General features: G+C 40.2%; 1 protein-coding gene across 5 annotated transcripts in view; it reads left to right on the top strand.

Annotated features, from left to right (window-relative positions):
* LDLRAD4 (low density lipoprotein receptor class A domain containing 4) overlaps positions 1-14,165 on the top strand; it is a 330,103-nt gene that overhangs the window by 109,238 nt on the left and 206,700 nt on the right. For 4 of the 5 annotated variants that reach the window (XM_089516972.1, XM_089516973.1, XM_089516975.1 and 1 more), the window contains exon 2: positions 4,049-4,501. The exons of the other annotated variant lie outside the window; for it this stretch is intronic. In XM_089516972.1, the coding sequence (XP_089373098.1) occupies positions 4,462-4,501 (40 nt within the window). In that variant the 5' untranslated portion in view covers positions 4,049-4,461. The remainder of the gene's footprint in view (positions 1-4,048; positions 4,502-14,165) is intronic. 5 annotated transcript variants of the gene reach the window in all.

Raw genomic sequence — 14,165 nt, 5'->3', positions numbered from 1 at the left:
TATGGTCAACTTCTGCCGGACTCTATCATCTTCTGCTGATAGTGTTCACTGTTAACTGCGGTTTCTTGTTTATCTGCAATAATCATGGGAACAGATCCTCAGCGGATATGGGGGTCAGACTGTATGGATGGATACATAGAGGGTTTAAACAATTATAATTATTATTATAATTATTATTATTATTTCTTTATTTATATAGCACTGTAGATTTCCTCTTCTGTAACAGTAATTTCTGTAATGGGTGATTGTCCATCATAATTGTTCAATGCATTTTCACTGTTCCTAGTATGATCCTCCTGCACGTACCAGTTATGTTTTGGAGTTTGCCAGTACTGTATTGTGTGTGTGTGCGTGCGTGTATATGTGTGTGTATAAAAGCATTGTCTGTCTCAGTTTTGTAAACACTGGTGCCAGGAACACCCTGCAGCTTATTGTGTCTACAGTTCTTTAGAGTCTGTTTGCTTGTCTGGATAATGTTCTGTTTGCACTTCTTTATTTAGCACCCAGACGGAAGACGTTGACTACTGGGACAAGGCAAATAAATCAAATTAATTCTTGCAGCACTGTTTGATTTGCTGGAGCAGATCAACTCTCTCTTTGCCTAGTAGCATGTACAAAAGTCTGGAGCCTTTCCCTTAGATTATTTTGGCTCCCAAACAGCTATCGGTCACAATAGTTGCACTTTTGCACTCTTAGTTCATCCAATTTTCCAGGAAGACATGAATTTCCAAGTAGAACCAGAATCGGTTCACTAAACTGATCTTTAGGATGCTGCCTTACACAGAACCAGAGCATTAGTGATTTACCTTGGCGTTGCCTCCATAAATTGACTTCCAGCTTTCCAGACTTTCAAGCAGGACTATTTTGCCGCCTTACTCGAATGTCCCAGGGATCTTTTTCATGCTAAGTATGTGCCCTACTACTGACCTGTGCTTATGGTGTAATACAATTGAGCATGTTATATGTGTGCCTTACTTTTGCCCAAGAACGCACTTGTGCTGGAATGCTTAAAAAAGAATCTTCCTGAGAGGCAAAATTTTGCCTTTGAGCAAATCTTGCCTGAAGATCTCCACTTCACAAATTGATTAAGTTTGAAGTCAGAATGACTGTCTTCTCCCTCTTTTCTGTTCAGCAGAAAGGAGATATATTTGGAAGCTTAGTTGTTACATATAATGACTGACAGTACTGACAGAGTCTTGTTTTTAGTCTGCTTTTCTTTCTTTGAGTGTTTCAGTCTTCAGGTAAGTTTATAAAACATCCAGAGGGACAGGATATCATTGTTTCCTTTCTTCTTCTTTCTTCCACCTACTATGGGTCTGGTATGAATGTCTGCTTTACCTTTTCTATACTTTACATTTTGTAAATATTTTACTTAGATCTTGTTGAGCCAGAGGAGAGTGAAATAATTATTTCTGCCTGCTTTCAAAATGTTGCTGCATTGGGAAACTGTCATATGGTGTTTTCATTCTCAAGAGGAAAACCTGACTCGGTAAAGCAATTTGATACAGGAGGCATGCTTGTTTTTTCTCTTTCTCTGCACTCAACCTAGGCTCCATCAGAGTCTGAAGCAAGAAGTAGCTTATTTCTAGAAAAGTTGCTTCTGCTTACAGTTCTGTGCAGGCAAGCAGGCTTCCTGTTTAGAACAGAAACTGTCTTTTCAAGCCATTGGTAAAGGGTTTCAGGCTTGGATTGCTTAATGTTTCACATATATTATTGATTTTGGGCAGGCCCAAGCATTTTTTATTGTTGGTGTGGAAGACTGATGGTGCTCATATAATTTATGAACCCATGGTGTAGAACAAGCCCGGGAAGTTTGCAGCCCTGCTGATGTTTTCGGTCTGCAAGTCCCAGAATTTATCACCATTTGTTACATTGGCTAGGAGTGCTGAGGATAATAACAGCTTGAGGACAGTATGATTACTATTCCTGTGACCATTTCATACCACACCATTATAAAGTTATGATTCCATTTTAACTGCCATGGCAACATCATGTGGAATCCTAAGTTTTGCAGTTCAGAGAGGATTTCTTAGCATTGTAGTACCTCACCAAACTACAAACTCCACTGGCCATTAGAGTGGAATCATAGTGCTATAATTGTTTATTCTAGAGTTTAATCTGCACTGCAGAAATAATCCAGTTTGACACCACTTTAACTGCCATGGCTCATTGTTATGGAATTCTATGAACTGTAGTTGGTTTTGGCACCAGAGCTCTCTGGCAGAGAAGGATAAACGTCTCCTAAAACTACAGTTCTCAGAATTCCATAGCATTGAGCATGGTAGTTAAAGTACATTATCACACAATGTCCCGGGACATCACACTCATCCTGTCCTTCTCCCATCAACGAAATGGAATGGTCCTGTCACTTTTCATTAATGGTAGTTTCCCATTAATGAAAAATGACAGGACCATTCCACTTCATTGATGGGAGAAGGACAGGATGAGCACTATGTCATGGGACGTCGTGTGATAATCTTCGTACAATCACACAATAAAAATGGAAGCATCCCACTTCTCTCCCATCCTTTTTCTCCATGTGATAATCTCCTGAGACTTGTGGTTCGTTTTGTAAACAACAAGATGTGCATGGTCATCGCTGGTCTCATGGAACAATAAGTATTTTCCCACAGAATGTATAGTTGCTATTTACTTGCAGTGTAGAAAGCAAAGAAAGACATCACTGAGACTGTAAATGTCTTTCTTCCCTCAGTGACTATATTTCTTGGGGTAGTTGATATTTCCTAAAGAATTTGTCAGCATATTATTAGGTGATGGATAGCCATGAGTCATGACACTTGTGGTTCATTGTGTGTTTTGTACTATTGTGGCCTGAACTGGATCTCAACTCAATTGCCATTTCTCCTTTCAAACTGCCCCAGATATAATAATATTCCAGGACAGTTTGATAAAAGAAAAAGCAGGAGATGAGAGGTAGTTCTCATTTTTTTTTTTAAAATGTGGCTAACATTTCCAGTTACCTATGGGGAGGGGGGATTGTGCTACCTCCTGTGCATTCTGGAGGGAAACTGGCAGCCAAAAAATGACAACATGGGGTAGGTGTGCCTTCTAACCTTGTAACTGTTTTCCAGTTCACTGAAATGTCCCATTTTTTTCACCTATTGTTTTTTTAAAAATTAATAGTTAATTACTATTTAATATGATGTTAGAACTGACTTTCTGTGAAACACATTAAGCATCAAGTGTTCCTGTACTATACAGTGCACCTGTGTCATACGTGGATGCGACTTAACGTGGCTTTCACCATATGCTGAAAGCCGCACCAGAAGGAGGCTTGGCGTGCCCTGGAAAGGGTAATGGCACACGCACCGCGGGCATGAGCCCATTCTTTTAAATGGGTCTCAAGCATATGCGGAATTTCCCTTACGCAGGGGGGGCGGCGGAGATGAATCCCCCGCGTAAGGGAAGGGACCACTGTATTATGTTTTATATTCATGTTTTTGGTTTAAATAATATCTGAAATGGTAGTGACAGCTGATATTTTTACTGAAAATTGATTCCAGCAACTTGGGTTCTACAGAAATGGAGACTTCTATATATATACTTCATCTGGGATTTTACTTTTGAAATTTAACTGGTGGAAGTATACTGTGTCATATTTAGCCTCCTATTTCATAATAAGGCTTTATGGAATGATAATGAAGAGACCTGATACAGTGATAATTATAGATTAGACTTGAGGCCTTGAGTGTTTTACTTTTCCCTTTTAACTGCAATTTTGTTATTGTACTGCGGCCCCCATCTTTACTAAATACCGCTTTTGAAATGTAAATCATATCATGTTCAGAAATGCATATTGACATCTTCAGTGCTGTCTCTCTTTGCATTTCAAAGAGTTGTGCGGTCACACTTTGCATCTCAGCAAAATTGCTATATTTTCCTTCTAAAGAACTCCTTTAATGTGTGTTGTCAATCCCTACTAAATGGGGTTGTGCAAGCACACACACATGCATGGTTTTAATTCCCTGAATGCTGTGAATCTTGCTGTAAGTTACTAGAACATATATTTTCCTTTTTAATTTCTCAGCTTGCCTAAAGGGAAGGTGAAACCCGAGGAAGACACGTGAAGACCAAATCCATCAGAATCCTAAGGAAAACGAGCAAGCAAACAGACAACAAAATCCAATGATGTTCTCTGACCAGAGGATTAGAACTAGTATTTGAAAGACAAGTTTAGGATGACTAATTTTGGTTACATGGACACCATGGCCCAAATTCTCTGGCTGGATGGTTGAGGCACCTGATCTGCACTTGCCATTTGAAACTGACACACATCCTTTCTACACCTTGGCAGAGGTAGCTATGCCAAATGCTGGACTGGAGGGAAGAAATGGACATTGAAAAGCAAAGATGGAAGTAACTTGACAGCTTCAGTTCTAGACATTGCCTCTGTAAAGGACAGGTTAAGACTGGAATCACAAGTTTTACTGGGAGAGCAGTATGCAGGAAGCTGGTTTTCAGGCCACAAATGCTTTCACGGGTAAGGATTTTGCTATAATTTCTAGATATTTATTCATTCAGATCTGTGCATGAAGGCAGGAATTTCCATCTGGATTTCACATAAGCATCTTGCCTTCCAAATCCCACTCTGGCATACTTCTGAAGTTTGCCTAAAATCTTAGGTTTGGAAAGATGTAGTCCATACATTTATACTGTAGTAGTCTTAAATCACTCTGAATGCTGTTGTCTTACAAGTAAGACACTCAAATGTTGTTTCACCAAGTGTCCAGCCTTTGTTTTCTTTGGTTGGCTAGAATAGCCTGGGAAATTATGGTCAAAAGCACATGGTGATCCTCTGGACACAAAAAGAGGCAATTTGAAAAATGATGGTGGTTAAACTGTGTAATTTGCAGGGTATGGCAAAACTTCATATGTGGGTGAACTTGCCACTATTTTAGATGCTCCATTTTTTAATCAGTGAGAGAAGATGGATGCGGTTTGCTTCTCTGTTTGTTTTGTTCAGCACTTTGGGAGACAATACAGTAAATGGAACCAATATCATTCAGGATTCCATACTTTTCTTCAGTTTGCCTCGGTGAAATTCTAGTAGACACTACTGTAATATGTCAAAAGAAACTCTAGATGGATTCGTCTAACAAGCTAAGAACAAATAGAAACAAGTTTTAAAATTCATCTTGATTTTTGTTATTAACCTCCCCCCAGATCTCAACAGTATAAATCTTGATATCTTTTATAGGACCTTAGCAACACATGTAAGTGTTATATGTTTGATCTTCTGTTACAAAAACTTCTCAGCTTTTTAAAAATGTCCTTAAAGTATATCACAACTTTACATGCTGTTTTAAAATCTCTGGTCTTCTGGTTCCAACCTAGTTTGTCATGCTGCTATGGATTCTTTCCAAAACATTATGTTTCACGTCCATATTTACCCTCTTTTTTGCAAACATTTGTTCCTGTGTGCCTTCACTAGCAGCTTGATCTGCAGATATTAGTAGGTGATGATATTTATCTCAATCCTGTGAAAGATCTATTTCACAGATCTATTTTATTACAGCACTACTTCTTTCATATTTAGCTGTGCACAACAGACTTTAGAATGGCACATAAATTGGGCATTCCCCCCCATCATTTGCCAGCTCTGTGCCTACTATAAATCTCTAACACACATTTTAATGCCTTTATAGTGTATAACAGTGAGCCAGCATGGTGTAATGTAGTGTTTTGACTGGAGACCAGGGTTGAATCTCAGCTCAGCCACGGAAACTCAGTGGGTCATTTTAGGCAAGTCCCACTCTCTCAGACATGGCGGAAAGCAAAGGCAACCCCCCTCCCCAAACAAATTCTGCCAAGAAGACCCCATGATAGGTTGGCCTTAGGGTTTCTGTAACTCAGAAATGACTTGAAGGCACCCAACAACAATGCTGTATAATAATAAAAGCAAATAAAGTTGTGCAGTGTAGAATGAGGGGAGAAGTCTTTTCCCTCAGTCTTTTTCCTCAGGCTTCACTTTCCAATAATCTGATTTCCATGTCTTTGCCTGTGTCTCCCTTTGGTAATTGTCTCTATAGATCTTGCTCAGAGCTTCCATGTACTGGTTGTCACTGGAGAAATGCCAAGCAACAGCAAATGTCAAGCTTGGCAACATTATTCTTGTGGTGGTAGGTCCTTGTGACAAGAACTTTGGAGATCTTTACCTGAGATTAAGGAGAATTTGGTAGCAGGCCACGATACAGACCTGTCAGAAGCCTGTAATCATCTTTAGATGCTCTCGACATTGTGCTACATCTTACATCTGCTTGTTTGGCAACTACCAGGAGTTGATATTTCACTGTGTGATACCCTTGTTGTTCCGCCACGGATATGAGACATGTGCGAACTTGATCACAGTTTCAGCGTTGAACTCAGGACTGTAATGTCAGACTCTGAGGGGGTCTGTTCCACTGTCAAACAGCTCTTACTGTCAGAAAGTTCTTCTTAAAGTTGAAGTGGAATCTATTTTCCTATAGTATGAATCTATTACTCCATGTTCTAATCTCTGGAGCAGCAGAAAAAAAGCTTTCTCCAGACTCACTATGACACCCCTTCAAATATTTAAACACAGCTGTCATAGCACCTCCTAACTTTCTCTTCTCCAGGCTAAACATACCCAGCTCCCTAAGTTGCTCCTTAAAGGGCATGGTTTCCAGACCTTACACCATTTGGGACATCTTCCTTTTTGAATTGTGGTGCCCAGAATGGGATGCAGTATTCCAGGTGCGGCTTGACCAAAGCAGAATAAAGTAGTAATATTACTTATCTCTGTCTAGACACTATACTTCTGCTGATGCAGCCTAGAATCGCATTGGCCTTTTTAGCTGCAGCATCATACTGTTGACTCATGTTCAACTTGTGGTCTACTGAGACTCCTACATCACTTTCACATGTAGTCTTGTTAAGCCAGGTGTCCCCTGCCTTATATCTGTGCATTTCATTTTTTTCTTCCTAAGGATTTCCATGTTGAAATTCATTTTGTTAGTATTGGCCCAGCTTTCTAATCTGTTAAGGTCATTTTGAATTTTGATCTTGTCCTCTAGGATATTAGCTATTGCTCCTAATTTGATGTCATCTGTAAATTTGATAAGTATGCCCCCTATTCTTTCATCTAAGTCATTGATAAAGATGATAAAAAAACACTGGGCCCAGGACAGAACCATGTGGCACCCCACTTGGTCACTTCTTTCCAGGAAGAAGAGGAGCCATTGCTGAGCACCCTTTAGGTTTGGCCAGTCAGCCAATTACAAATCCATCAAGAACATGAAGAAACAGAACATGGATGTTATCCCTCCTCTAGATACCATTCAGATTTGCTTTCCCACTTCGGAAAGGGGGCAGAAGGAGGGAAACAGAACCTTGAGGCTGTGATTCACATGTTTTTTCCTTTCTTTCTTTGGAAAGACTAGAGAATTACCTTACGTTATGCTGAGAAGGCCAGATACTTCCCTGTTTGTGGTATACATTTGTAGCTGCAGAAATTTATTTACTGGTGGAAGGATTTTTGTACCTCTCCAGGTTTAAGTGTTAACTAGGGTATCTACTTTACTTACAATTACTTCCAGACTCAGTTAATTGACTTAGGCTGCTCAATGCTATGGAATTCTGGGGTTTGTAGTTTTGTAAGATATTTAGGTTTCTCTTTGGTGCCACACAAGAAACTACAAATCACAGGATCCCATAAGATGGAGCCATGAGTGTTAAAGAGATATCAAAGTGCATTATTTCTACAATGAAGATGTAGTCTTAGAGGCGTTACAAACCTCCGCTTTGCGGCGGTCTCCTGGCACTGCTGTTTGCTCTGCGAGGGAGCCGCCGCAGCCAAACCGCGCGGCTCCCTCATGGAGCAAAAAAGAAGCTCCAAAATGGAGCTTTTTCTGGCGGCGCGGTGCGCTAATGACGCCGCGAGGCGCCAATGGCACACTCGCAACGTCATTAGCGCCGCACGACGTGTGGACGCACAGCATCCGTTACGTCAAGATGGCGGCGGCCGTGTGGGACAGCCACCGCCATTTGTTATGGACAGAGTCTGTAACAGGAATAGGGGCGTCTGGAAGAGATGCCCCTTTTTTAAACTGCGACGTCCTGAGGACGTCCCAAGTGGCGGTTTGTAACCTGCCTTAGTCTCCACTAAATGATGTGGGATTTTTCTGTAGTCCAAATACCTTTCAACTAGCACTATAATCCCATAGATGTCTACCAAAAAATATTTTTGTTATACATGAGAGTTTCTGCAAAGCAAAATATATGATTTTACTTAGATCCAGGGCATATTTTATTACATTTCCAGAATCAAATTACCCATCAGTTGATTCTGGTAAGATATACTTGATACAATCCTGCCATGTTGCAATATCCATTTACTAAGTTCAAGCATTCGTGGCTTTTCCTTACCTCAATATTTTGTATTAAAAGTTTCTTGATTTTTGCCATAGTGGTTTTTATACTGTAGTGGAATTTGTGATTCTCCTCAATTTTTTTGTACTGTCTGACTCATGTATTTATTCAAAGCATTTTTGCCTTGCTCTTTAGCCACAAAGGTTCCTGGAGGAGCATACAAAACTTCAGTAGCAAGAGGCTGCTGCCCTCAGGCTTACAATCTAAAACATATGCACACAAGGAACAGTGCTGAGAAGGGAAGGGTGGGAGGAATGCAGTTCTTAAAGTTACAGGCTTTTATAATGACCAGACTGACTGCAAAGATATCAGATAGTCTTATGAGAATGGCTGCTTCTAGATGACATTTGTGGGGAGGGTCGAAGGAAACTGGTCTTTCAGCAGAAAGCCTTGCTTACCATCTCCCCTGCTCTCTGCAGAGTGATGGAGTCCTTCCACTCCCAAGGGATAGTTAAATGAACCTTCACAGAGCATAAAAAGGAGGAAGGGAGGGGGAGGGAAAAATGGAATATGGCAGCAGCTTTCACGCTTTTTTAAATTTTAGCATGAGCTTTTGTGGATATAAATCCGCTTCTTCAAATGCAGAAGTCATTTTAATATTTAAGGGTTTTTAAAAATGGTTTGAAAAAATAGGTTTGTGATGCTGAACTGAACCAAATAAATAAATAAATAAATAAAATTATATGGCATGAAAAAAATGTTCTGAAGGTAGTATCCATCCTGTTCCTCTTTATCTTCTTATGAAAAAGTTCCCTTTCATCATAATATCAATTACAAATCCAGAGAAAAAGTAGCACAGTTTAGCTTCACTAGCATGCTTTTGGCGGCAGCTCTTCCCCATTCCTCTTCCTCCTCATTTTCTTCTCCTTCTCCTCCTTCTCCTCCCCTTCCCCCCTTCCTTCTTCTTCACGGCTATTTTGTGCAAAGTATATCCATTGTTGATATCAAGATTTGTCCTACTATGCATGAAGAAAGGACATCTCTGCTGGGAAGTCCTACAGTAACAGGACTTGGTAGCTCAAAGGCTTGCTTTTGTTACAAAAACAACCAACCCTGATAGAACAGACCCAAGTCCAGTTTATTCAATTATCATGTTGCTCATAGTAGCCAGTCATATGCATTTGAGATGCCCAGAAGCAGGCTATGAGAGTTATTTTACCCTCTGCTTCTGATAGATCCTTTTCTGAATGTATGATGACATTTATCTTTAATTATTCATCATGATTGGTAGCCATTTATGGTAGATATTAATCCTTGGGTGTTTTTTTAAAAGAAAAGATTGCTCAGACATCCTTTAAAGATATTTTTAGTTATAGAGCAAATATAGCTAAATCTTGAGGAGATCAAACTAGTATATGTATGGGTTTGTATGATAGAATATTGATAGAAATTCTAGTCCAGTATTATCAATTCAGACTGGGAGCAGCTCTTCAAGATCCAGGCAGGATGATTGTCTGGTGGTCCACAAACCAGGCCTGATGTTTAGTTTTTGAAATCAGACAAGATTGGGTGCATGATATAGTGGTGATGAAAGAGTATTTCTCATTGTTGCTTGTTCAACAGAAATTGGGCTACCACTGTTGCTCTTGTAGCCTTTCAGGGGTTGGAAATTTGAATGTGTGACTTCTGGAAGATCAGTGTAGAAGTGGTGACAGGCTAACCATAGCATGTACTGTAGCTTCCTGCCTCTTCAGTGGAAAAGCCAGTAGCAGGTAAAATTCCAACTGGCTGTGAGCAAACAGTACAATCATTTATGACTGTCTGCTCTTAGTATATTTGACAAGCCTGTAGGCTTTCTTCTCTTGATGTGAGTGTAGAGATGACAAGTCAGCTGACAGGTCTTCTGCCAGCCACTGAACAAAATAATGTGAAAACTGTCTTTTGCTTACCACATTGCCATCATTTTTATCTGCTAACTAAGGATCTCTGGTTATGATATCAGGGTCATGGTTAATTCCTTAACCTGGGTAGAATCTCCAAATTAAGTTTATAAACTATTAGAATGATCCTCTTAAATAGCCAAAGGGGCGGCCTGCCGGCGGCTTAATTCCTTCCAGAGGGAAGCCGCAGCTACCAAACCGCACGGTTTCCCTCCAGAGTAAAAAGAACCCGGAAAAAATGGGTTCGTTTTGTGTCATAGGGCGGACGTCATGAGTGCGCCAGTGGCGCACTCGCGGTGTAAGCAACGCATGGCACCACGCAGATGCTGTGTGGCGCTTACATCACAATGGCTGCACCCGTGTACACGGGATGCCACTATTGTTATGCTGCCACTCCATACTAGGGTTAGGGACTGTGTGGTTGCCACATGGTCCCTAACCCTAGTATCGCTACCGCCATGCCATAAAGGGTCTGTCTGTATCGGGCCATCGTTTCTAAAAGCTTCATTGATTTATTTCCCTAGTGCAGATACTTTTTAAAGGAGGTGTTATGATTAATATGAAGGGAGTTTTATGCAGATTACAAAGTTTGGGCCAGCCCTAATTTTATTACCCCCCCCCATATATTTATTGTTATTAATTTTCTGATATAAATAAACATGAATGGTGAGAAGTAACATCTATGTCAGTTGCATTTGGGTCATTTCAATTTGTAATAGGTTTGGCTTCCTTTCTCAAAGGCCCTCTACTGAGCTCTTTACCTGCAAGCATGATGGATTTTTAAATGAATTTGTATATATATTTCTATACTTTTTTTATTTTACATTCTTAAAAGTTCTAATGATATGTTAAAGGAAACCCATAATAGTTTAGTGCTGGGATTTGTATTCCTATAGATATTAGACTGTGATAAAAGCTTCCTAAGAAAAGTCCTGAATATTGCATGGATAGCAGTTTATCATTTAACTTTTTAAAAATTCAGCTTTCCTCCTTTTGTTCTTCATCATCATTATAATAATAGTTATTATTGTTCTTAATGTCATTCATATTTTATGTTTACCAACAAGAATAACGATGGAGGGCAAGGGGGAGAAAAACACCTGTAATCAAAAGGAATAGGAACGCATATTAGTTCACAGTGATGGAGGAAAGATTCAAAAATACTTAAGAACTATATAGTGATATATGTGATCCAGATACTAGAACAAGTGTACAAGAGAAGTTGACAACAATTGGATATGCATCCATATAAGGAGGAAATGAAATGATCTGCAGTCTGTTAAATGATAGATGACAAATACCTACCAAATATTTATCGTTCCAACCTTGGAGTATAAGGGTGTTACAACCCATTTCTATTGCCCTTATGTTAATTATACCCTACTATGTGTTGCTTCAGATGTTAAAGACTGAACCTGAGCTACTTCTACTTGTATGTTATACTTATAAAATATATGTTCTGTTCTTGAACTAAAAATTATGTGTGTGAACTTTCAATTAATTCTGCCCTAAGTTTCAAATACTTCTCAGATGTGTTTCTGGAGGCAATAACAAGCATTATTAAATGTGAAAAAAGAATAAGGGTAAGTTGTTTTGAAGATCTGCAGCTATGTGTATGCATGCATGCAGTGTTTCTTTGCTTTGAATTTGCTGCATAGGCTGATGGACACAGTGATGTTTCTCATCTTGGCCCATCTTTTGGTAGGAGTTTGCATCTTTGTATCCGAATGTTTTTAACAGGTGCACATTTGGAATAGATCTTAGTAGCCCAAAACACAGCAGATTTGTTTATCTCTCTTGCAAGTTGATGAAGTTTGTTATTTGAGCAGGGCTGGTGCCTCATCACATTGTAATGGAGTAGGTTGCCTCAATTGTTGGGCTCCAGGCCACCATAGCATATAAGGGGATCATGGGTTAGTTCAGATAATCTTAAGGTTTCCCCCAGAATCTACATTTAGGTCTGGAACATGATAACAAGGCGATTGCATGTGAGCATATTTTAAACCCTCCCCCTTTTAAGCCACTACATTGTATCTGGGAATTAATGTGTGAGGCCAATGAGACCAAAGCAAGCTTAAGCTTTCATATCACTCTTACATGAGAGTAAGCCTTGTTGAACTCAGTAAAACATTTGTTTGAGGAGACATGCATGGGGGCAGGCTGGAAGTGACTGTAAAAATATCACCTCACTCAGCAAAGAAAGAAAGGTCTTTGAAATGATTCTATTATTACTGCAACAGGTATTAGTTTGCTTGAAGAAAACAAAGATGGCAATTTTTTTTGGCAGTGCTTAGATTTATATGAACAGATGGTGTACAGGAAAGAACAGAGAAACTCCAGGGAAGTATGAGCTGTCCACTGAGCCTTTCACTCTGTTCCTGTACTGACTATTTCCTAATACTGCATTGTCTAATTTTGGGTTATTGTGATTTTTTTTTTCTTTTTAGGAAGATGGCCAGTTTTCTGACTGCTTTGACATTTGTGTTCTCAGCCAAGTTACTCCCATTTGATTTAAGGGGCACTCATAGAGGGAGCTTTGTAGAGCAAGGAATATATATATAAAAAAGTTGAACACACTTGCAAAGTATTTGTCTTAGCAGTAAACATCTGTGCACAATAGTTGTTTGTGAGAGCAGCGTTAGTGAAACAGTTTAGTGCAGCTTCAATTGAATGTGGATGCCTTGTATGTGGGTTGTGATGGTGGGAGATGGAACTTGGTAAACAGGGCAAGATAGTGGCTAAGAAAAGCATGAAATATGTGTGCGGGATATGATTCAGAAATTGTATGTTTATCCTGGAAGCTTAGACTATACAAACCAGTAATTTATACTGGCGGAAGATGAATATGCAGCCAGCTGTGTATTCAATCAGTTCTTGATTTAAATGGAAAAATTGGAAATTGTAGATGACGCACTACATCTGCCCCCTTGCCCCAGCCTCCTCCTGAGTCTTATTATACTTGATTTGTTTATCTTGAAAGAAATGCTTTATGTATTCTATTTCAAATATTGTTTCAGTTATTCCATCTAAGATGTTGGACAGACATGGGTCCTACCAGAACACTGAGAAAATAGTTGCTTCAGTGTAAAGGCACTGTGGCTTATCGTTTGGGATAAATTTTACCTGCAAAGGAATGCATATTTGTTGGCTTGTTGGAGAAATTCGTGCCAGAATAACAATGTGATGAAAGAAGCTTTATGTGTTTCATGCGCTCCAGTGGTTCCGGTCCTACCTCTCTGGGAGGTCCCAGATGGTGCAGCTGGGAGACGTGTGCTCCGATGAGAGGCCCCTTAAAACTGGGGTCCCTCAAGGAGCCATTCTGTCTCCCATGCTATTTAACATTTACATGAAACCGCTGGGAGAGATCATCCGGAGACATGGGGCGCGGGGTTATCAGTACGCTGATGACACCCAAATAATTTTCTCTATGTCTCCGACTGATGCAGTGACTGAGGATGGCGTCTCTCCTCTCGTGGCCTGTCTAGAGTCAGTAATGGGCTGGATGAGGGAAAACCGACTCAAGCTGAATCCAGAGAAAACGGAGGTACTAGTGATAGGTTCTCCTGGTCCAGGAATGGCGGTGGTTCCACCTGTCCTGAACGGGGTCACGCTCCCTGTGAAGGACTCCGTGCGCAGTCTGGGGGTGCTTCTTGATTCGTCGCTTCACCTGACTGCTCAGGTGAATGCGACGGTCAAGAACACCTGTTATCAGCTGCGGCTTATTCGCCAGCTGCGCCCATACCTGGCCCAGAGGGACCTAGAAACTGTTGTACATGCTCTGGTAACCTCGAGATTGGACTTCTGCAATGTACTCCACATGGGGCAACCCTTATACCAAACCCGGAAACTACAGATGGTGCAAAATATGGCAGCCAG

This window comes from Sceloporus occidentalis, unplaced genomic scaffold (assembly GCF_023333645.1).
Source record: "Sceloporus occidentalis isolate IW3139 unplaced genomic scaffold, rSceOcc1.0.p SCAF_3, whole genome shotgun sequence".
NCBI lineage: Eukaryota > Metazoa > Chordata > Lepidosauria > Squamata > Phrynosomatidae > Sceloporus > Sceloporus occidentalis.
This window is presented reverse-complemented; position numbering and strand designations above follow the sequence as displayed.